Source organism: Esox lucius, chromosome 11 (genome assembly GCF_011004845.1).
Source record: "Esox lucius isolate fEsoLuc1 chromosome 11, fEsoLuc1.pri, whole genome shotgun sequence".
NCBI classification, from domain to species: Eukaryota; Metazoa; Chordata; class Actinopteri; order Esociformes; family Esocidae; genus Esox; species Esox lucius.
This window is the reverse complement of record NC_047579.1, coordinates 50344388-50366777: the sequence shown is the minus strand read 5'-3', so window position 1 is coordinate 50366777 and position 22390 is coordinate 50344388. Positions and strand designations below refer to the sequence as shown.

Genomic DNA, 22390 nt, shown 5'->3' with positions numbered 1-22390 from the left:
CAATCCAACTCACCTTACTATGCGACATAATGCTTCTGTTGCAAAGAAGTCCATGCACACATCAGTACCAGAAACGATTATGAAACAAAGAGCCGAGATGGCAGAGTTTGATACCCCTCTGGCTCGGAGTATTTTTTTGTTGCCTTGGCCTGCCTGCCACTCTGAATTTACTGCCAGGTGCGACGTCGTCCTAATTTGGAAGAGGCTGACAATAGTGCAATTTCGAGTGGACAATTCTAGTGAAATGTCTGCCTTCGTACGATACCGTTTAAAAAAATGTGGCTTTCCAATAACTTGTTGAACAGTTTCCATTTCCAGGGTACAGGCTACATTAGATCACTTTTGACTGGAAATGTTGCAATTGTTACCAAATAGGCTAATATCCCCATTACAATACCTATTCATTTGAAATGTACCCACAAATCCAACAGGCCTTACGCCTTGAATACAGTATTGTGAACGCTTGTAATCTTCCAAATACTACCACCTTGTAAAAGGGAGCAGGTGTGACCTAACGAACAATTTAAGCTGTCGATGGGATTGGACATGACAAGGTCATTGATTATTAATTGACAGGAAGTCACATGGCAAAAAAACTGACCGGGTGCAAGTCCCATAGACATCATATATAAAGGCTAGATACGTTGTCCGCGCTGTTGGCCAATGGAGGTCGACGTCCGCACATGGCGGCCATCTTGCCACAGGCCGCTCACGCACTAGTAACATTGTGTTTTATGGTGAATGTACTTTTTAAATAACCATAACTTGCAAAATGTTCTACTGATTTTCAAACAGTTTGGTTTGTTATAAACGTCAGAGCTGAAGTTATGACACTGCATACATATGAACCATTAAAACCATGCACTTCAATATGAAAATATTCTTGAACAGAACCAGATAGGTGTAAAGAATATACAAACACAAGGTATTTATGTTAAATCAATAAATAGGCTACTAAAACTCAGTGTACAGAATGGCAACATGACATATACACTTTTGTACTATTATAATAAAATTACTATTATAATAAAATAATTTTAATTATTACATGTTTTTTTCCTTTTCTGACGGATAACAAGGATCTCTGAACTGACCACATTTCAGCCCTCTAGGTCACTTGATATGACTTTAGAAACACAACTGAGCCCTAGCACCAGGTCTTGTGAAGCTGTGTGCAAAAGCAGATCAATATAGAATGAAATTGAGTACTTTAGACCATTATTTGCCAAGGTATGGTCATGCGTATTGTAAAATGCCCTATGGAAACTCCCCATCGGACTTTTGGTTAGAAAAAATGCTGACAATAAAATGCTTACTGTGTGGCAACCTCTTCGTGTAGAAGCATAATGAAATGAAATCAAATGAAAGGTAACACTGATGTTACTTGTAGACTATTTGGATTGTATGTCAGGGGTTCTGATATAGAATGACTACAAAATAATATGGAATAATTACACAAAAGTCTCTATTTTTAAACTATTATAAAAGTGACATTTATTTGCACACAAAAGAAAATAATTGGTACATGATTCCCTTTGACAAATATCCAAAAAAGAAATGTTGATCCAAAAAAGATGAGAATGAAATGAAAAAAAGAAATGCTGTAGAGAGAACTACACTACTGTTGAAGTAAAAGAGGACAGTACCTTGAAAACACATACCTTGGGCTAATGCCCTTTGAAAAGGACAGTTTTAAGTTTGTCGCATGTTGTTGCGCTGTAAGCTGAGGTATGTAAATCTGGCGATATGGTGCAGCTTAACTTAAAAAAAATGGACACAATTAATTTTAATAACATATGGAGGTGGCTGTCTATCCCAAACTGCGTCTCACCGATGTGCTCCCCTAACACAAACACAACCTCTGAACCGATCCTTTTTCGGACAATGTAAACATCCTCAAGCAGTTTGATGGGCTGTGATCGTCTGGTACTGCCTGATGACTGCCGAATGACCCACTCTGCTGCCCTGACGACACTCACGGTTCCCTCTGATGGAATCACCAGACCTCCATTGTTTTTTTAAAGTCAGCAGGTGGTAGCTCTGGTCCTTGATGGCAGATGCAGCATCTGTCACCAGGCTGGCACGGTAGACATCACACGACAGCTTCTTCAGAGCCTGTCGCACAACAAATCCTGAAATTTGAGTTAGTAATATCATAACTTATAGTAATAATCATTAAAAAGCATGGGGAAATTAAGGGAACACTTCTCTTTTTGGACAATCGTGAGATCCCCAGATTTTGACTATTGGCACTTTTGGTTATAGGGAAAATTGACTTTCAGTTAGCCTTCACCTGAAATGTACATGACAGCGTTGTCCACAAGACCATCGAAGTGGACGGGAAGGTAGCTGTGATCATGTACTAGGGCAGGAATGTCAGCAAACGGGGATGGAAGATCTTCTCCTCCTGCTGCAGAGGACATATCTACAGCTGACAGGCTTGTAGAGGTGTCGATGACAGCTGGTAGGGACTCTGTCATCCTGTGCCGTCACATTGCCTCTGCATGGTTTAACAACCCCACATCGGGCCATCAGCTTTACATCCTAAAGATGTACTTGAACTGGCTGGCATTAAGGTTGTTATTCCAGCCACCGTAAAAAAATATAAATACAAAAAAGGTTAAGACATACGAGTATGGGACACAGATATTCAATAGATGCTTTAAAATGTTTTATGCTTAAAAATGTTTTACAAAAAAAGACTAATTAGAACTAGCCACCCCTGAATGATCTTTCCACATAAAATAAGTTGAATGACATTATCATACAATTCAGACTGTATCAGTGATGATACGTTCTGCAAACAAATAGTCAAACACATGCATTTTTCTAAATACTCAAAATGGTTTGTGACACTTCCAGGTATTGTGTATGTCTTAAAAAACATATGGACCAAAAACTGAAAACAATACAAGCATTTGCTGACACTGTGTCACTTAGTGTTGCGGCTGGTAAATATAAATTATGAACCCTACCAGATGCTCTGATGGAGTTGAAGAGAAGTTCCAAGTGGTCCTGGCTGAACCTGTAGGTCAGGACATATCGCTGTCCTTCAAGAAGCACAGGAACCAACCTGATTGAAAAATCATGTGCATCTATGCTGGTTAGCAGCTAAACTGTAACGTTAGCTGCCATAGGTCTCACTCAAAGCTTATTGTTATTAGCCATCAAATAACTACAACCAAATATTGTAATTTAGACAAAAGATTAGTTGTCATAAAATCGTCATTGGTGTCAGTAAAACCTTTATAATTGAACAGCTCAATTGTGGTATCTGCCTTGATAACTTGTGCAAGTAAGCATAACTATGCTGCCCGATTAAGTCGTTTTTAGAAAAGCTGCTATTTCAACATTTTCAAGCATTCAGAATTATAGCCACGTTAATAACGTTTGTAAGAAACCAAACCGTTTGTAAATCCGTCAAGGTTTCAGCGAGATAAGAGTATTTGTGTTCATGCTGAACACTCACCTTACATCAGGTACCACAGAGCCTGCCAGGAAGCTCTGACAAGATGGCCGCCAGTGATGCCGGAAGTGACTGTGCCATGAGACGTCTAGCCTTTATATATGATGTCTATGGCAAGTCCTCCCAAGTGAAATTAGAAAAAATATCTGCTAAAAACATACAGGTGCTGGTCATAAAATTTGAATATCATCAAAAAGATTATTTATTTCAGTAATTCCATTCAAAAAGTGAAACTTATATATTATATTCATTCATTACACACAGACTGATATATTTCAAATGTTTATTTCTTTTAATTGTGATGATTATAACTGACAACTAATGAAAATCCCAAATTCAGTATCTCAGAAAATTTGAATATTACTTAAAACCTAAAATATTTTTAGAAATGTTGGCCAACTGAAAGGTATGAACATGAAAAGTATGAGCATGTACAGCACTCAATACTTAGTTGGGGCTCCTTTTGCCTGAATTACTGCAGCAATGCGGCGTGGCATGGAGTCGATCAGTCTATGGCACTGCTCAGGTGTTATGAGAGCCCAGGTTGCTCTGATAGTGGCCTTCAGCTCTTCTGCATTGTTGGGTCAAGCAGATGACATGGCACCCCAAACCATCACTGACTGTGGAAACTTTGAACTGGACTTCAAGCAACGTGGATTCTGTGCCTCTCCTCTCTTCCTCCAGACTCTGGGACCTTGATTTCCAAAGGAAATGCAAAATGTACTTAAAATTGACTTCTTTTGAATAATAATTTCAATAGGGTTAGAATTTACACAGACATTTATCATCCATAGCCTAAACCTTAAGATGGTTTGCACTGGAATCTAGCTTATGGCAGCAGCAATTTCAACTGCCAAGACCAACTTACTGTTCAAGGAGATTTACAAACAATTAACATTTGCTCTTCCTAAAATAAGAGTTCCTTCAAAATAATAGTCCAATATAAATAAAATATGTGCTAACATCGATGACTGAATGCTGCCATCCTGCCAACATCCCACCCATTCCACATTGACAGGCACTGCCATGGCTCCTCCCATAGCTTAAAAAAAAAAGCCCTCCGTAGCTGCTGATAGAACCACCAACTCCAACTCAACATTCTAGCAGATTCACACACTCATTAGATCTTCCTTTAAAATAAGAGTTCCTTCAAAATAATAGTCCAAAATAGAGAATGAGAATAACACAAAACTTTGGGGACTGAATGCTGCCATATTGTTTGAGATATACATTTTTCATATAGAACATTTAAATATCATTGTCCAATATCATTGTCCAAAGAACCTTCACAAGCAAACAGCATGCCAATCCATTCAATGATATCAGAGTAGATGGTGTTTAGATGATTTTACTTCATTAACTTATTGCGGTTAAATTGTTTGAGATATCAAAGTTCCAAATAATTTAATTGAAGATACTGGTCCCAGGGTCCATCTCAGCGAACGGTGTGCAAATCCGTTCAGCGGTTTCCAAGGAGATGTCGTTAACGAGTTTTTCAGAAAAGTTAAAATGGAGGCCACATTGTTTGAGATATCAACTTTTCTTATATATATTTTAAAGACAATGGTCCAGTGGAGGACAATGATTTAATGCAAATTGAGCCACATATGGCCGAGTTACGGGCCTCTGAAAATGGGCATTTTCAGTCCACCACTCGTTACCTGTATTAATGGCACCTGTTTGAACTTGTTATCAGTATAAAAGACACCTGTCCACAACCTCAAACAGTCACACTCCAAACTCCACTATGGCCAAGACCAAAGAGCTGTCAAAGGACACCAGAAACAAAACTGTAGACCTGCACCAGGCTGGGAAGACTGAATCTGCAATGGGTAAGCAGCTTGGTGTGAAGAAATCAACTGTGGGAGCAATTATAAGAAAATGGAAGACATACAAGACCACTGATAATCTCCCTCGATCCGGGGCTCCACGCAAGATCTCACCCAGTGGGGTCAAAATGATCACAAGAACGGTGAGAAAAAATCCCGGAACCACACAGGGGGACCTAGTGAATGACCTGCAGAGAGCTGAGACCATAGTAACAAAGGCTACCATCAGTAACACACTACGCCGCCAGGGACTCAAATCCTGCAGTGCCAGACGTGTCCCCCTGCTTAAGCCAGTACATGTCCAGGCCCGTCTGAGGTTTGCTAGGGAGCATTTGGATGGTCCAGAAGAGGATTGGGAGAATGTCATATGGTCAGATGAAACCAAAATATAACTTTTTGGTAAAAACTCAACTCGTCGTGTTTGGAGGAGAGAGAATGCTGAGTTGCATCCAAAGAACACCATACCTACTGTGAAGCATGGGGGTGGAAACATCATGCTTTGGGGCTGTTTCTCTGCAAAGGGACCAGGACGACTGATCTGTGTAAAGGAAAGAATGAATGGGGCCATGTATTGTGAGATTTTGAGTGAAAACCTCCTTCCATCAGCAAGGGCATTGAAGATGAAACGTGGCTGGGTCTTTCAGCATGACAATGATCCCAAACACACTGCCCTGGCAACAAAGGAGTGGCTTCGTAAGATGCATTTCAAGGTCCTGGAGTGGACCAGCCAGTCACCAGATCTCAACCCCATAGAAAATCTTTGGAGGGAGTTGAAAGTCTGTGTTGCCCAGCAACAGCCCCAAAACATCACTGCTCTAGAGGAGATCTGCATGGAGGAATGGGCCAAAATACCAGCAACAGTGTGTGAAAACCTTGTGAAGACTTCCAGAAAACATTTGACCTCTGTCATTGCCAACAAAGGGTATATAATAAAGTATTGAGATTAACTTTTGTTATTGACCAAATACTTATTTTCCACCATAATTTACCAATAAATACATTAAATATCCTACAATGTGATTTTCTGGGTTTTTTTTCTTCAAATTTTGTCTCTCATAGTTGAAGTGTAACTATGATGAAAATTACAGGCCTCTCTCATCTTTTTAAGTGGGAGAACTTGCACAATTGGTGGCTGACTAAATACTTTTTTGCCCCACTATATGCATTATATATAGCAAATTGCCATAATCGATCACCAACCTAAAATTGGCCTGTACAATTTATTTTCTTTGTGCTAACATTACATATATACACTCACCTAAAGGATTATTAGGAACACCTGTTCAATTTCTCATTAATGCAATTATCTAATCAACCAATCACATGGCAGTTGCTTCAATGCATTTAGGGGTGTGGTCCTGGTCAAGACAATCTCCTGAACTCCAAACTGTAAGTCAGAATGGGAAAGAAAGGTGATTTAAGCAATTTTGAGCGTGGCATGGTTGTTGGTGCCAGACGGGCCGGTCTGAGTATTTCACAATCTGCTCAGTTACTGGGATTTTCACGCACAACCATTTCTAGGGTTTACAAAGAATGGTGTGAAAAGGGAAAAACATCCAGTATGCGGCAGTCCTGTGGACGAAAATGCCTTGTTGATGCTAGAGGTCAGAAGAGAATGGGCCGACTGATTCAAGCTGATAGAAGAACAACTTTGACTGAAATAACCACTCGTTACAACCAAGGTATGCAGCAAAACATTTGTGAAGCCACAACACACACAACCATGAGGCGGATGGGTTACAACAGCTGAAGACCCCCCCGGGTACCACTCATCTCCACTACAAATAGGAAAAAGAGGCTACAATTTGCACGAGCTCACCAAAATTGGACAGTTGAAGACTGGAAGAATGTTGCCTGGTCTGATGAGTCTCGATTTCTGTTGAGACATTCAGATGGTAGAGTCAGAATTTGGCGTAAACAGAATGAGAACATGGATCCATCATGCCTTGTTTCCACTGTGCAGGCTGGTGGTGGTGGTGTAATGGTGTGGGGTATGTTTTCTTGGCACACATTAGGCCCCTTGGGCAAAGTTTAAATGCCACGGCCTACCTGAGCATTGTTTCTGACCATGTCCATCCCTTTATGACCACCATGTACCCATCCTCTGATGGCTACTTCCAGCAAGATAATGCACCATGTCACAAAGTTCGAATCATTTCAAATTGGTTTCTTGAACATGACAATGAGTTCACTGTACTGAAATGACCCCACAGTCACCAGATCTCAACCCAATAGAGCATCTTTGGGATTTGGTGGAACGGGAGCTTCGTGCCCTGGATGTGCATCCCACAAATCTCCATCAACTGCAAGATGCTATCCTATCAATATGGGCCAACATTTCTAAAGAATGCTTTCAGCACCTTGTTGAATCAATGCCACGTAGAATTAAGGCAGTTCTGAAGGCGAAAGGGGGTCAAACACAGTATTAGTATGGTGTTCCTAATAATTGTTTAGGTGAGTGTACGATTTGTTTCTATAATGAACCAATGTTGATGTTCATCTTCCTCAACTCAGCAATATATGTTTTAAAAGGGAATTTCACACCTTACACTGTATACATAAAATAAATAATAACATGTATTTTAATCACATGATTTGAAATCAAATGCAAAGTTGTTTGCAGTTAAACCTTTCCAACATCCAAAACTATTGAAATCATTACTCCTACGCTCTTGCCTGAAAATACCTTGGTGATGCTACTCAGATCTTTGATCCAAGCTACAAGTTTTTGGCTAAAAGTTTTTCCGATTTAAATTTCTGGTAAAAAAAATTAGTGAAGAGGGGGGCATAGATAAGATGTCTGCACTGGTCCATTAGTTTTGGTGTGACATGGTTCAGCAAGATAGACAAAAGAGGGCTTTTGGTCTGAGTCACGCTACTTGTCTAAAATACTTTAGGTACTGGGAAGTTGTGTTAAAGTGTTTTTGGAGTCAGAAAAAGCCATCAACCAACATGATTATAGCTAGCTAAAAACAAGTTGTATTTTTTGGACTAAAAATGAAACAAGCTTTATGGTGAAACATTGCAACATAATTTCATTAAACAAACCCATAAAAACAGACAGTGAATTATACAGAAATACAGAAAGGTGTTTTTTTTTTTTTTTACCAATAAAAACATGAATACATCTATCAGTCTAATCAGAGCCTCTGAGACAGCCAATATAATCTGTACATGCTACCAAAGAATCCAGACCAGTTGGTGTGAAGATATGTGTGAAGGTATATGGTGATAAACTGGAGAAATGTGTCCTCCACAGTTAGATGCTCATTACACTATGGGAGGTATCAGGAAAAATCTTATGCAGTTTAGTCTTATGTAGTTTAGTCTATCTCCTGTAGTTTAGCAGGTCTGAATCTCCAAGCTATCTTCCCGGTCTGAAATAGGTTTTCTGATGCCCAATTATTCTTTATAAGTATCTTCACAGATTGAAATGTGTCTTACAGACAAGATTCACAAAATATTTGTCAGAATATAAACATATACTCAAATCATGCTTAGGATGTTTTAGGAAGGGGTATGTCAAGTGTGAATTCTCAAATTAACCTTCTCGCTAACCGTTCCCAGGCTATGGACTGTTGTGAAAAAGCGGCATGACTGCCCAGGCGTTTGTCTGCCTCTCCATCGCGGACTCAAGACCCTCAGTGAGAGCGGTGACGCGGCTTAATCCTCAGTATATAAACTGAGCAACGAAACGAAATATCAATAGTACGTTCGTGTTGAAATATTGTGGAGACTGGTAGGCTGCCTGCTAGATCTCCTGGGTGACTGTCAGATATCTTTACCTTGTCCGGTTGCTCTTTGTATTGTCTTTAGGACTATATGAGACACGTCTTGGAATATTTAACTTAAATATCGCTGATAAGGTTATTCGTTTTTTGTGGAATAACCCTGAATTTAAAAAGCTCTCTCTTTTTCTCGATTTAAAGTGATTAATGATTAAACATCTGAACACTGAAAGAACACGTGGGACTCTATGGATATAGCCTACTGTTTGAAAAGGTAATATCCTATTTGCCCAGCTATTTTAATTAGATCGCTATGAAATGCATGCAGCAGAACAACTGTCTACTACAAGGTTGATCCTTTTACATAATATTTAACCTTTTCACAAATTATTTTTACATGGCAAATTATTTGAATACCAAATTGTCATTTTATAATATTCACAAGGAAAAAATTACTGGACAAAAGTTATATGTAGTTGTCTCACACATAGCACAGGCACATCGTTAATGGTAGAACTGTACATTTACGTTTTTTTCTAATTAGTGTTCATGTATTGTTGAATTGGTATGATTTCCATTTTAAATCCGATATGCTCATCAGCCATTAATGTCTTCGTTATTCGTAATTATTTTAGCTTAGGAACAAGGACTGCAATGTGCAATTTAATGTATTTAATGTTTGGTAAGACAGGGCATTCCCTTTATGTGTGCGCACGCGTGTGTGTCGGTGTGTGTGATTGAGAAGAAGCAAAACGGGATTTAATTTGTAATTGTAATCATTATGCCCGTAGGCCTGCTGCGATAGAGCTAATTTCATAGGATTTGTATTGTAATTGTCATTGTCAACAGATGCAAGCTTTGTGTAATTAACTCCGTGGTCTTCACAGCAAGTTTAGTTTTACTTTGTAAAATAAATACTTTCATGTCTTAAAGTTTTCAACTTCACTTTATTAAAAAAACATCCAGATAATAGCCATAACAAAGTTTACCTCATAAAGCCCCTTCTGACTTTAGTAATGGGTTATTGTATGCTACAGGGATGAGACAACCCATTAAACAGTAAAGTTATACTTTTTCTAAAGTTATATTTACTTCTGTTGTGCTCAAACAGATACGCAGGGTAAAACACGAGAATGTTAGCAATGCAGACAAGTGGATAGAAAAAAGACACAATGGATAGAAAAAAGAGAAGAACCTGGGAAGAAACGAAGAGAGGAGTCTTTCTCCAGTCTTTTTCAGTGTGTATTATAACCATTTATACCCGATTGTTCTAGATGTAAAAAATATCGTAGATAAAAAATTATCAGTGGTTACTAATTGTGCCTGGGAGTCTCACTAAGCCTTTTCCATGTCGCTTTAACTATTTTCTCTTTGTGGCGGATCTGAATGGCATAAGTCTCAAAACATAAATATGAAAGCAGATGCCACTTCGAGAGTAAAAAAATATACCACGTCTGCACTCACTTGACAGACGTTGTTGCCAACTTGCCCTACCAAAAATGTATGTAATTAAATATCATGTGTAGCTCTATTGATTAATAGGAATGTATACCTTTTTTGGTACAACATCGTTGATTGACCAGTTAAAATATGCCCGGAACCTATACAGCCCGACTGGTCTCTGTGGGTGTACGTAGACTACTTTACGTAAATCTTTGACTGCCTAATCTTTGACAGTAAGATATATTACATCATGTCAAGTAACACTGTAATACAAACCGGCCGTTAGAGGCAGTGGTGAGCGCTGCGAGAGATCAATAGAGGAGCTCTTTTATAGGGCTTTGAGGACGGTGATGGTGAATATCCCCGACCACTTCAAAATCACAAGTTCACATACAACAAGAGGGGTGTTTGTTTCTCACCATAACTCAAACCTCAACCCTAGTACTGTGATACCTAACGTTAATCAAACCTTAACCTAACCTTTTTTAGTTTTATAACCTTTACCCTAACCTTATCCCCAGTGCTGTGATACTACTAAACATCATACCTTTGTGTAATAATATATGATACTTCTTTGTAGCCTTCCTAAAATATATTTTTAATGTTTTTTTTGTTTTAGTAGCATTTGTAACATATTATACACTACCATTAAAAAGTTTGGGGTCACTTTCCTTGTTTTCGAAAAAAAGCAAATTTCTGTCGTTTAAAATAATGTTAAATTGATCAGAAAAACAGTGTAGGCATTGTTAAATGACTACTGTAGCTGGAAATGGCACATTTCTAATGGAATATCTACATAGGCATAGAGAAACCCATTATCAGCAACCATCAGTCCATCAGCTGAAAACAGTTGTGCTGATTACAGAAGCAATAAAACTGTCCTTCTTTAGACTATCTGGACCATCAGCAATTGTGGGTCAAAATGGCCAGAAACAAAGAACTTCCTTCTTGTTCTGAATAAAGATGACTATTCCATGCAAGAAATTGCCAAGAAAATGAAGAACTCGTACGACGCTGTGTACTACTCCCTTCACAGAATAGCGCAAACTGGCTCTAACCAGAATAGAAAGAGGAGTGGGAGGCTCAGGTGCACAACCAAGCAAGAGGACAAATACATTAGAGTGTCTAATGAGAAACAGACACCTCACAGGTCCTCAACTGGAGGCTTCATTAATACACCAGTCTCAATGACAACAGTGAAGAGACAAATCCGGGATGCTGGCTTTCTAGGCTGAAACAAACAAAAAGCCATATATGCAAAGAAAATATTAAGATGGGCAAAAGGATTGGAAAAGTGTTATTGATAGATGAATCTATGTTTAAGGTGTTCGGATCACAAAGAAGAGGTTTTGTGAGATTCAGACCAAATGAAAAGATGCTGGAGGGGTGCTTGATGCCATCTGTCAAGCATGCTGGAGGCAATGCGATGGTCTGGGGGTGCTTTGGTGATGGTAAAGTGGGATTTTTGGACAGGGTAAAAGGGATCTTGAAAAAGGAAGGTTATCACTCCATTTTGCCCCGCCATGCTATATCCTGTGGAAGGTGCTTGACTGGAGCCAGTTTCCTCCTTGGACAGGACAATGACCCAAAGAACAGCTCCAAACTATGCAAGAACTATTTAAGGAAGAAGCAGTCAGCAGGTATTCTGTCTATAATGAAGTGACCAGCAAAGTTCCCAGATCTCAACCCTATTGAGCTCATCTGGTAGGAGCTTCACCATATGGTGCATACAGTTATGCTCAAGAGTTTGCATACCCTTGGAAAATTGGTAATATATGTACTATTTGTAAAAAGAAACATGAGTGAGCAGGCAAAACACGTCTTTAATTTATTATGGGATTCACATTCAACTGTAGGTCATAACAGAACGGCACAATCATAAAACAAAACATGGCAACGAAGAAAAAAATGAACTGACCCCTGTTCAAAAGTCTGCAATTCCTTTAGTTCTTAATACTGTGTATTGCCCCCTTCAGCATCAATGACAGCATGCAGTCTTTTGTAATAGTTGTCCATGAGGCCCTGAATTCTTGCAGGTGGGATAGCTGTCCATTCGTCTTGGCAAAATGCCTCCAGGTCATGCAAAGTCTTTGGTTGTCTTGCATGAGCCAAACATTTGAGATCTCCCCAGAGTGGCTTGAAGGTATTATGGTCAGGAGACTGTGATGGCCACTCCAGAACCTTCACCTTTTTCTGCTGTAACCACTGGAGGGTCAACTTGGCCTTGTGCTTAGGGTTATTGTCGTTCTGGAAAGTCCAAGTGTCCCATGCACAGCTTTTGTGCAGAAGAATGCAAATTGTCTGCCAGTATTTTTTGATATCATGCTGCATTCATCTTGCATTCATCAATTTTCACAAGAAAAATCACAAGTGTCTTTAGAGCTCACACACACCCAAAATATCAGTGAGCCACCATCATGCTTCCCAGTGGGGATGGTATTCTGTTCACTATAGGCCTTGTTGACCCCTCTCCAAACATAGCACTTATGGTTGTGACCATAAAGTTCTATTTTGGTCTCGTCACTCCAAAATTCAGTGTGCCAGAAGCTGTGAGGCGTGTCAAGGTGTTGTCGGGCTTATTGTAACCAGGCTTTTTTGTGGCACTGGCACAGTAAATGCTTCTTTCTTGCAACTCGACCATGCAGCTCATTATTGTTCAAGTATGGTCGTATTGTGCTCCTTGATAAAAGTAGAAGAAACGCACACCTTAGTTGACAAGGTGCTGGCTTAAGGGTACCGAATGGAAACAAAATGAATGAAAAAGCCGCACACTCAAATGCATATAATTTTTTAATAAGACCAATGTTTCGACAGACACGCTGTCTTCATCAGGGTACGTATTGTGCTCCTTGAAACAACCACACAGACTTTTTCCAGAGCAGCCTGTATTTCTCCTGAGGTTACCTGTGGGTTTTTCTTTGTATCCTGAACAATTCTTTTGGCAGTTTTGGCTGAAATCTTTCTTGGTCTACCTGACCTTGGCTTGGTATCAAGAGATCCCAGAAATGTCCTCTTCTTAAAGTGATTGAACAGTACTGACTGGCATTTGCATGGCTTTGGACATATTTTTATATGCTTTTCCATCTTTATAAAGTTCCATTACCTTGTTACGCAGGTCTTTTGACAGTTCTTTCTGCTCCCCATGACTCAATATCTAGCCTGTTCAGTGCATCCATGTGAAACGTAACAAACCCATTGACTATTTACACACAGACACTAATTGCAATTCAAAAAGCCACAAATGTGGGAAATTCACCTTTAATTGCCATTTTCACCTTTTTATGTCACCTCTAACATTCAAAGAGTATTCAAGGGTATGTAAACTATTGATCAGGGCCATTTGGGTGATTTCTGTTACCATTATGATTTAAAAAGGAGCCAAACAATTTTGTGATAATGAATGACAAAGTTTGAAGAACACAATAATTACTTCAATTAAAAATCATTATTTCTAACCTTGATAATGACAATATTTCCTTTTCATTTTGCTATATCTCCTATTCAAACTAATTTCATGCTTGTTTGCATGGAAATTAAGGATATTTTTAACCTTATAGACCCCAATAGAATTCTAGAATGCTGCTCTAGATCACTGAGAATTCTCAAACGAAATAATATTTTCTTCCACATTTCAAGCAAACAGAATAAAGAATAAACTCAAGTTAACTTTGTTTTAAGGAGCACATCATCTTCTCTAATTTAACACCACATTCATGTAACGTGGAATAATATAATTTGTTTTCTCCCATTGTGTAGAAGGTCACTTGTATTAAGAAAATCGATCTCTCACACTTTCTCCTCCCATCCCTCTGCGAGTGCATTACACATTTGCTACAACACAATTTCTCTAATAACCTCATAGACGAACCAGATAGTAAGCTAGCTTCAGCAAGCAGTTGGGATAGTTTCCATATAACTGACATCTGTAGAAACAAGAGCGAACATCTAAGTTTGCATAAAACCTTACACTGACTCTTTTTGACGAGAGTGAAACAGCAGTAATTTGAGGTTTGCACATCTAAGGATAATAACAAAGTAATCAAGGCCCACAAATCTCAAGACATTACTTTTATATTATGAGTGAAAGTATGTGGCACATCTTTGATCAGATCCAAGACATCATCATGATCAAGTGATGACATTGTCAGCAAGCACAACGTTAGTGCCTCCACTGTTGTCTAGCAAGTGAAAGTGACAGCTCGTCAAAAGCAAAACATCACATCTGTGGCAAAACATATTTTCTGTAGTCTGATAGATGAACCAAAACAGACAATTAGTTGTCTAGTCACCTATGGCAGTTTCCATTTATGAATGAAATCGGAAGAAATGCGAGACAACATCCACCGACTCCCCTTCGTAACACGGCAACGCTTTTCGTTACAAGACTGAGAAAACAACAATTCGAGCTCCTCAGCTGATGAGCTCGCCTATTAAGTTATCATGACAGGTTTACTGCCATCTAAAAGACATTACCAACATTTTACAACAACAGTTATGGACAACACCAAACATATACCTGCAGTTTATTTGTTACTCACCTCAACATCATTATCGCTTTCAAAGAGCAAGGATGTTTCCAACATTGTATCACCAAACAACACAGAAACAGTCTCTTCTAACAGGCCACTTTGGCATTAGCATTTTGAGTAAAGAAATTAATAAATAAAATTTAAAAAGTCTTATGACAGTATACCTTTTTTCTGGTGTCTTATTATTAATGACAACAGGTTTTTATCAGGTAGATAATTTGTGATATTTACCCAAACGTTATTTTTATAGAAACATGGCCGCCCGCTGCGGCTACAATAATCCAAAGGAAGGCGGTCAGTGGACACTATGAGTTCTAAAGGGTTATTAAGTGACCTCAAACTTGATGGATTTTCCATCACATTGAATTTTGTGAAAAATGCTTAAAACAATATTCCTATAGCACCAAAAGTCCAATCTTCACATCCTTTGATGTTTGGCTTCTATAAACCATGTTCTGTAAAAGGTGTGGTCGCTATTGACCAATACACCTTCAAATGGGTGTGGTTTTCTACATGTAAGCATATTTTTGAGAAAACGTTAATCATATTGTAATATAACTAGGTACACATGATCAGAATCTTGTCAGGACATACAGGGTGCAAGCGTTTTCCACACGGAGGCAATGTTGAGCCAGACTTCTTTGCAAGCTCATGCCACTTCTTTGCAAGCTCATGGATAACTCGCATTTGGGACCCATTACCTCTGGCATGATGGATTTTTGGCAATTTTGAATATGTGATAAACGCTTCAAAAGCTACTCCTATAGAACCAAATGTCCAATCTTTATGTGACATAGAGATATTGTTAACTAAGGACATTTTTCAATGCATACCTTCAGAAGAGTGCAAATAAAACATGGCTGCTATTGACCAATCAATATTTAAGCATGTGTGGTTTACACATATATGCATATAAATCAGACAAATTATAAAATAATTTGATGTCCACAACACTATGACGATATAACATATGCAAGTAAATTCAGTTTGACCACAAGTTGGCCGCATCATGGCCAGATGGCTTTATCCCTTTATCTGTATATGAATCCTGTTCAGTCAGTGTGATTTACATTTGGCACACATCATCAGGGTTAAATATCTAACTATTATGCTAGCAATTGTGCCCCCATATGTCTCAATTTGGTCACAATTTGGCACAATTGGAGAAGACATATCATTATTTTTCATTTGGAGAATCTATGAATTCTTATGGATCTCTCAGCTCAAAAGTTGTGCAACAAGGCCAAAGGTATCTGAATGCTGAAACAAGCTCAAAGCTGCTTGCAAATTACATTTATTTTGACTTTGTTGAATGATGTTGAAAGCTCAAAGAAATGTTGCGTTTAAATGTGTTGAAATCTGAAAAAAGTAATAGGTTAGGTAATTAGTTAATAACTGATTTCTAAATTCCTGTTTGTAAACATTTACCAGTAAAATTATTTTTCTATTTCTTTGCAAGTTTGGTTATGGGAGTACTACCTCAGTTCTTAGGGATTCTTTCTAGCCAACTGTTCAGTATTTTACCATAACCCTTTTCTTATTTTCAGTGCCAACCCACTCCGAGGACCCCCATGACTCCCAGCAGCAAGTGATGTTGGCCATGCAGCATTACAACTCCTGCCTGGCTGCTCCTCTTCCCCGCTCCAACCAGACCTATGGAGTTGAGGGATTGCAGGCCATAGCCTGGAGGAAGAACATCACCACAGAGAGGTCTCCCTACAGTAACCCCACAGCAGCTGGCCTCTCAATGACTCTAGGAATCCTGTTCAACATTGTGGCCCTGGTCATCCTGGCCAAAGCCTACGCCCGCCTACGCCGTCGCTCTAAAGCCACCTTCCTTCTCTTTGCCAGTTCACTGGTGGCCACAGATTTTGCCGGTCATGTCATCCCTGGTGCCCTGGTGCTGAGGCTGTACTTAACTGGGGATACTTCTGGGCCCTTAGTTTGTGGCCCCACAGATGCCCCATGCCAGTTTCTGGGAGGTAGCATGGTGTTCTTTGGCCTGTGCCCGTTGTTTATGGGCTGCGCCATGGCTGCGGAGCGCTGCCTGGGCGTCACAAGGCCCCTGCTGCATGCCTCGCTGGTCTCCACAGCTCGCACCAAGATGGCTTTGGCTTTTATCTGGTTGCTAGCTCTGTTTGTAGCTCTGCTGCCCTTTTTCCAGCTAGGCGCCTACACCTACCAGTATCCCTGGACCTGGTGCTTTATCCACGTCCTGGGGGAAACAACGGAGACCGACGTGGCCTTTGTCATGTTGTTCTCGGGACTGGGCCTGGTTTCGCTCGCTGTGGCCCTGGTGTGTAATACCATCAGTGGGGTCACGCTGGTTCGGGCCAGACTGCGTAAGAGTAAGACCTGCCACCGTCGCTCTGCAAAGTCCCATGACATTGAAATGGTGGCCCAGTTGGTGGGAATTATGACTACCTCGTGCATCTGTTGGAGTCCCCTGCTGGTGAGTCCAGTTCTCTGAGGCTCATAGTTCTGAGTTCATGGGTCCCAAACCTCTCCTGTGGCTCCCAAACCTTTCCTGTGGGTCCCAGGCCGTTCAGTGTTTTAGTTGTAACAACCTGCTAGTCTGCTGATAGTCTGCTAACTATCAATCCCTTGACTACCTGATTCGGGTGAGGTAGATCAAGGCTACAGCAACATTGTGAGTTAGCTTGGGGTCCTCAGGAGATGTTTGAGAACATCTGAGTCCAAGTACTAACGGTGTCGAAGCCATGTTCTATGGTCATACATTGTTTTATAGAGGCACTATAACGGATCTGACATCTAATCTGGAAATGAAGAGTAAGATTGGAAGGAATGATCACGATTACCTAATGATCATGATTAATCTAACATACAAATAATAAAACGTTTATGCTCCAGATCTTTCATGTAATGTGGGCCAGCAGTTTTGAAAGTGGCTAATCCTAGGCAAAACTGGTCCCGATTTTATGTGTACTCATCCAATTTTGTGTACACCACTAATGTAGTATAATTTTTTACATACTCCATTACATTGGAATTCAGATAATATAATGTGTCATAAATTTGTTGTGCTTAATTGTCCCAGACAACATTTTACATTTTTCATCAGTTCTTTAGGTTTGCTCCTCTTGCTCTGTTGTGCACAGAGGCTTCCAGCTCCTCTTTCTATTCTGGATAGAGACAGTTTACACTGTTCTGTGAAGAGAGTAGTACACAGCGTTTTACGTGATCTTCAGTGTCTTGACAATTTCTCACATGGAATTGCCTTCATTTCTCAGCACAAGAATAGACTGACAGATCCAGAAAAACGTTTCTTGTTTCTGACCGTTTTGAGCCTGTAATCAAACCCACCATTGCTGATGCTCCAAAGAGTCAACAATTTTAAAGAATGCCAGATTAATTGCTTCTTTAATCAGCACAACAGTTTCCAGCTGTGCTAACATAATTGCAATTTTTTTTTCTAATGATCGATTAGCCTTTTAAAATGATAAACCTGGATTAGCAAACACAATGTGCCACTGGAACACAAGACTGATTAGTTGTTGATAATGGGCCTCGGTACGCATTGGTAGATATTCCATTAAAAACCATGTGGTTTGAATCCTGATCGCTGATTGTATGATAGCAGCTGATAGCTGCCAGTGCTTACATATATTATGGCCCTGTTGGCTTTTCATGTTGCCAAACGTCAAATGAACCCGGTGATTGGGCTATTGGAAAAAAGTCTTATGTTCAGACCTTATAAAATGTAAAACCATATAGGGACAATTTCAAAGACACAAATTAAGTCTAATCTAGGACTAATGATTTTTCAGTCTAGACTACGCTTAAACTGTGAAATGGGTTCATAGATGTCTAAGGTTCATCCTCTTAAAACAATATTCTTTATTTTAGGTAGGACCCTGTATTTTAAAGAGACACTTTTATTTTGGGTTCTTCAAAGGACTCCTGTATATGGTTCCACTTTATAAAATGTTCTGCTTAGAACCTGATAAAGGTCAATATTATTATTTAAAGTTTGTTCATAAAATTCTCTGAATGGCCGCTTTGTTAGAATTGACAATTAAAAGGTTTGTAAAAACATGTTACAAGGTCTTTCTTTGTGGGCTTAATTATAACTGAAATGGTAGTATTTGGTAATGTTTAGTTTACAGGTCAGTTTACCTAATTCAGAATGACTGCCAGATTAGGAAAGACTGTAAATGAAGGTGTACTTCACACTTACCTCATTTGGTGTGGACATTCCAAAAATTTTGCTGAGTCTGGTTCATAAGGAAAAGTATGAACACTCCATTAAAACTGTAGTGTGCACCAAAAACAAACAGACCTTGTATTGCCCGAAAAGGAGGGTCTCTGTCCAATTCTATTCATCATGTGGTGTGCTTTGCTGCAAATGAGAATGCAACCTGGATCAAACATAAAGAACCATTGAGACATTTTAAGCAGGGTGGATTTTCCTAAGAAATCCAGGGGAAGCAGTGAAAAGGCATTTTCTTTCAGCCAACCAGCAAGGCCATTTTGGATTTCGCCCATTCTACACTGAACAAAATTATAAACGCAACACTTTTGTTTTTGCCCCCATATATCATAAGCTGAATTCAAAGATCTAAGACTTTCTCTATGTACACAAAAGGCCTATTTCTCACAAATATTGTTCACAAATCTAAATGTCTAAATCTGTGTAAGTAAGCACTTCTCCTTTGCTGAGATAATCCATCCACCTCACAGGTGTGGCATACCAAGATGGTGATTAGACAGCATGATTATTGCACAGGTGTGCCTTAGGCTGGCCACAATAAAAGGCCACTCTAAAATGTGTTCATAAGGAAAAGAAAACAAGAACTCAGACAAATCTGAACAAGTCTTATGTTCTTGTTTTGAGACTTCATTTAGCTTTTTTCAGAATGTTTTGTGTTACAAGTAACATTTTTGACAGAGTTTTTAATTAAAAACGATTTTTTTTCAGTGCAAATATAATTTAGGATTTGATTTTTAAACCAGAAGGAAGAGTGTTCCCTATTTTGCTTCCAGTGATGCTTACTGTAGTATCTTGTCTGCCATCCAAGGACCGTCCAGGAACCACTGCTTAGGCAAGCCTGCAGTTGGATCCAGGGTGCTAGGCTCCTGGCTATAGCTTCATGTGTTTGTTAGAAAGCTTGTAAAACAATAAATATATTTGTTTACGTAAGTAAAGCTGTTTATAGGAACACCATGTGAATGCTGTGTATCTATGTTCTCCACAGATCTTTGGCCTGATGTCAGTCTTAAGGTCCCACAGTGGTTTGATAGGCAATGACCAGGACCACTACAGAAGGTTGATTGTGATGGGTGTTCGTCTGGCTTCCTGGAACCAAATACTGGATCCCTGGGTCTATATCCTGCTGCGCCAGGCTGTGCTGAGGAAGATCTATTGCATCACCAAGAGCCGGGCCAGCTTCAAGAACAGCACCTTCCATCGGTGGGAATTCAGCTCCTTCCAGGGTTCAGAGAAAAACACTGTTAACATGATCTGAAGTTAGAAGAAAAGAGAAACCAGAAAGATCCTGGCTTCTTTTTAAGGACTTTTGTTGCTCTATTAACCATTCAATGAACATGCTGGGCAGAGAAGACTCCACCCCCCGTAATAAGAACTGACAGCAGTGGAGGAGTATCACAATGTGAAATACATATTGCCTATGAGATCTATGCTGCTTTTGGGGGAATTGTGTAGGTCTGACTGATTGTGAATGTTTATGAGGGTTTGGAATTTATATCTTTATCCTTCAAATGTTGGATATCTTTTACATTGAGGTAACTGGCCAGCAACGGAACCAAATTAAGTACCAAATAGAACAGAAGAATTTGCAATTAGACTAGAAAGGAGATGTCTAAATGTGTCCAATAGAAACCCTTGTTGTTGTTTAAAAAATTATTTCAATTTGGAGTCATTGTTTTTTGTCACAAAACAATTTGCAATAGCTTGCTATGGTCTTCATCTAAAGAATACACCAATGATTGTGACTGTGGTCTGGACTAGTCTCATACTATATTGCGAAACAATTATATTTAATAAATGGATTTATAACAAATCCATTCCCTGGATTCTGGATAAATAGGTATGTTGCATAGATAATTCTACCCATGTAAAAAGGCCTGTTATAATCGTGTCTGTTAGGTTAGCTCTGTGTAAAAGTACATAAAAATAAGCTACAACATCTCCAGTTACGTATGTATGTATGCTACAGTTCTTATTTTTTTTACTGTTCTTGGCACTTTGGATGGACTCTGGCACATCATGGAGTCAGTGATTTACATAAATGTTGCAATGAGAAAGCAAAGTAAAGGCTGTGCTTTTACCTGTGCGTAAAAATGTGAAATACATTCATTATGTATCAAAAAGGAAATTTTTGGTGATTGCGTGACTGTGTATATGTGAGGCTTTTCTAAAAAAAATCCTCACAAGTAATACTCTTTTTACACAACTATAATTTCTATAGATCCAGATTTGCTTTTGAGATGTGAAAAAGTCAATTGTCCCATGTCACCTTCTGAGGTAACATTGGACAATTCTCAATTTAATTAGTCTAAATAGGCTCTTAAAAATCACACCATATTTTGTACATAATCAGCCCAATTTAGGTTACCAAAAGTATTTGGACAGATTAAAATGATGAAAAACCCAACCTCTGCAAAGGGTTCTAAATAGCACCAATAAGGTTTCTCCTGTAACACTTTTTAGAGTATGAATTGTAATTTGAAAGTACCTAATATTGACAAAATTTTAACCTCACCGGTTAAAACAGAGCACAAAGTATTTTAGCATATAGGACAACTCATTTGTGGTGGGTTGAAGGAAAAGAAGACAGCCAAAGAAACGTATACACTTTAACACCTAAAACAAATCTAGTGAAGTAGTGAATTGCAGGCTAATATTTGTAGCCATTTTCGTCAAATGGTTATTCACATTTCTGTAAGGGTCCTCTACCCTCTGTGGTTGTGAGAGTTCTTAACAAATGGTCCTGTATCATGTAATTTGCGCCCAAGTGCTTTCTATTTTATTGATACATTCATCTAAATGGAATTTGTGATGGTATTTTGTAATTTTCGCCCTTCTATCCTAACGATGAGCTCCGTTCACTTAAGAGCAGCCTCATTGGGCTCCTAGTAAACCGCTCTGTAGAACTAACAAAAAGCGAAAATCATCAAAGCACAAAAATAGGATCGAATTATGTCCATATGTTTACATGCATGTTCGTACAAAAATTTATGGAAACGTTTTTTCATGTGGCATTAGCGTATTTAAATGTGGACCAAAATGATATGCTCCGCCCACTACTTTATGGTTCTGCAAGTTCTTAATTGAATCATTTTATTATTAATCTGTTGATAATCAGTGTTTTAAGTCCAAACGTATGCTAATCATGGAGGCACTAGTCAGACAGA

At 39.1% G+C, this 22390-nt stretch overlaps 1 protein-coding gene across 1 annotated transcript; it reads left to right on the top strand.

Annotated features, from left to right (window-relative positions):
* Window positions 1-9022: 9022 nt before the first annotated feature.
* On the top strand, window positions 9023-21140 carry ptger1b (prostaglandin E receptor 1b (subtype EP1)). The gene is made up of 3 exons (XM_010874987.3): window positions 9023-9297; window positions 16543-17447; window positions 20212-21140. Exons 2-3 carry the CDS (start codon window positions 16587-16589, stop codon window positions 20479-20481), a joined length of 1131 nt encoding a protein of 376 aa, XP_010873289.2. The 5' UTR covers window positions 9023-9297; window positions 16543-16586; the 3' UTR covers window positions 20482-21140.
* Window positions 21141-22390: the final 1250 nt, after the last annotated feature.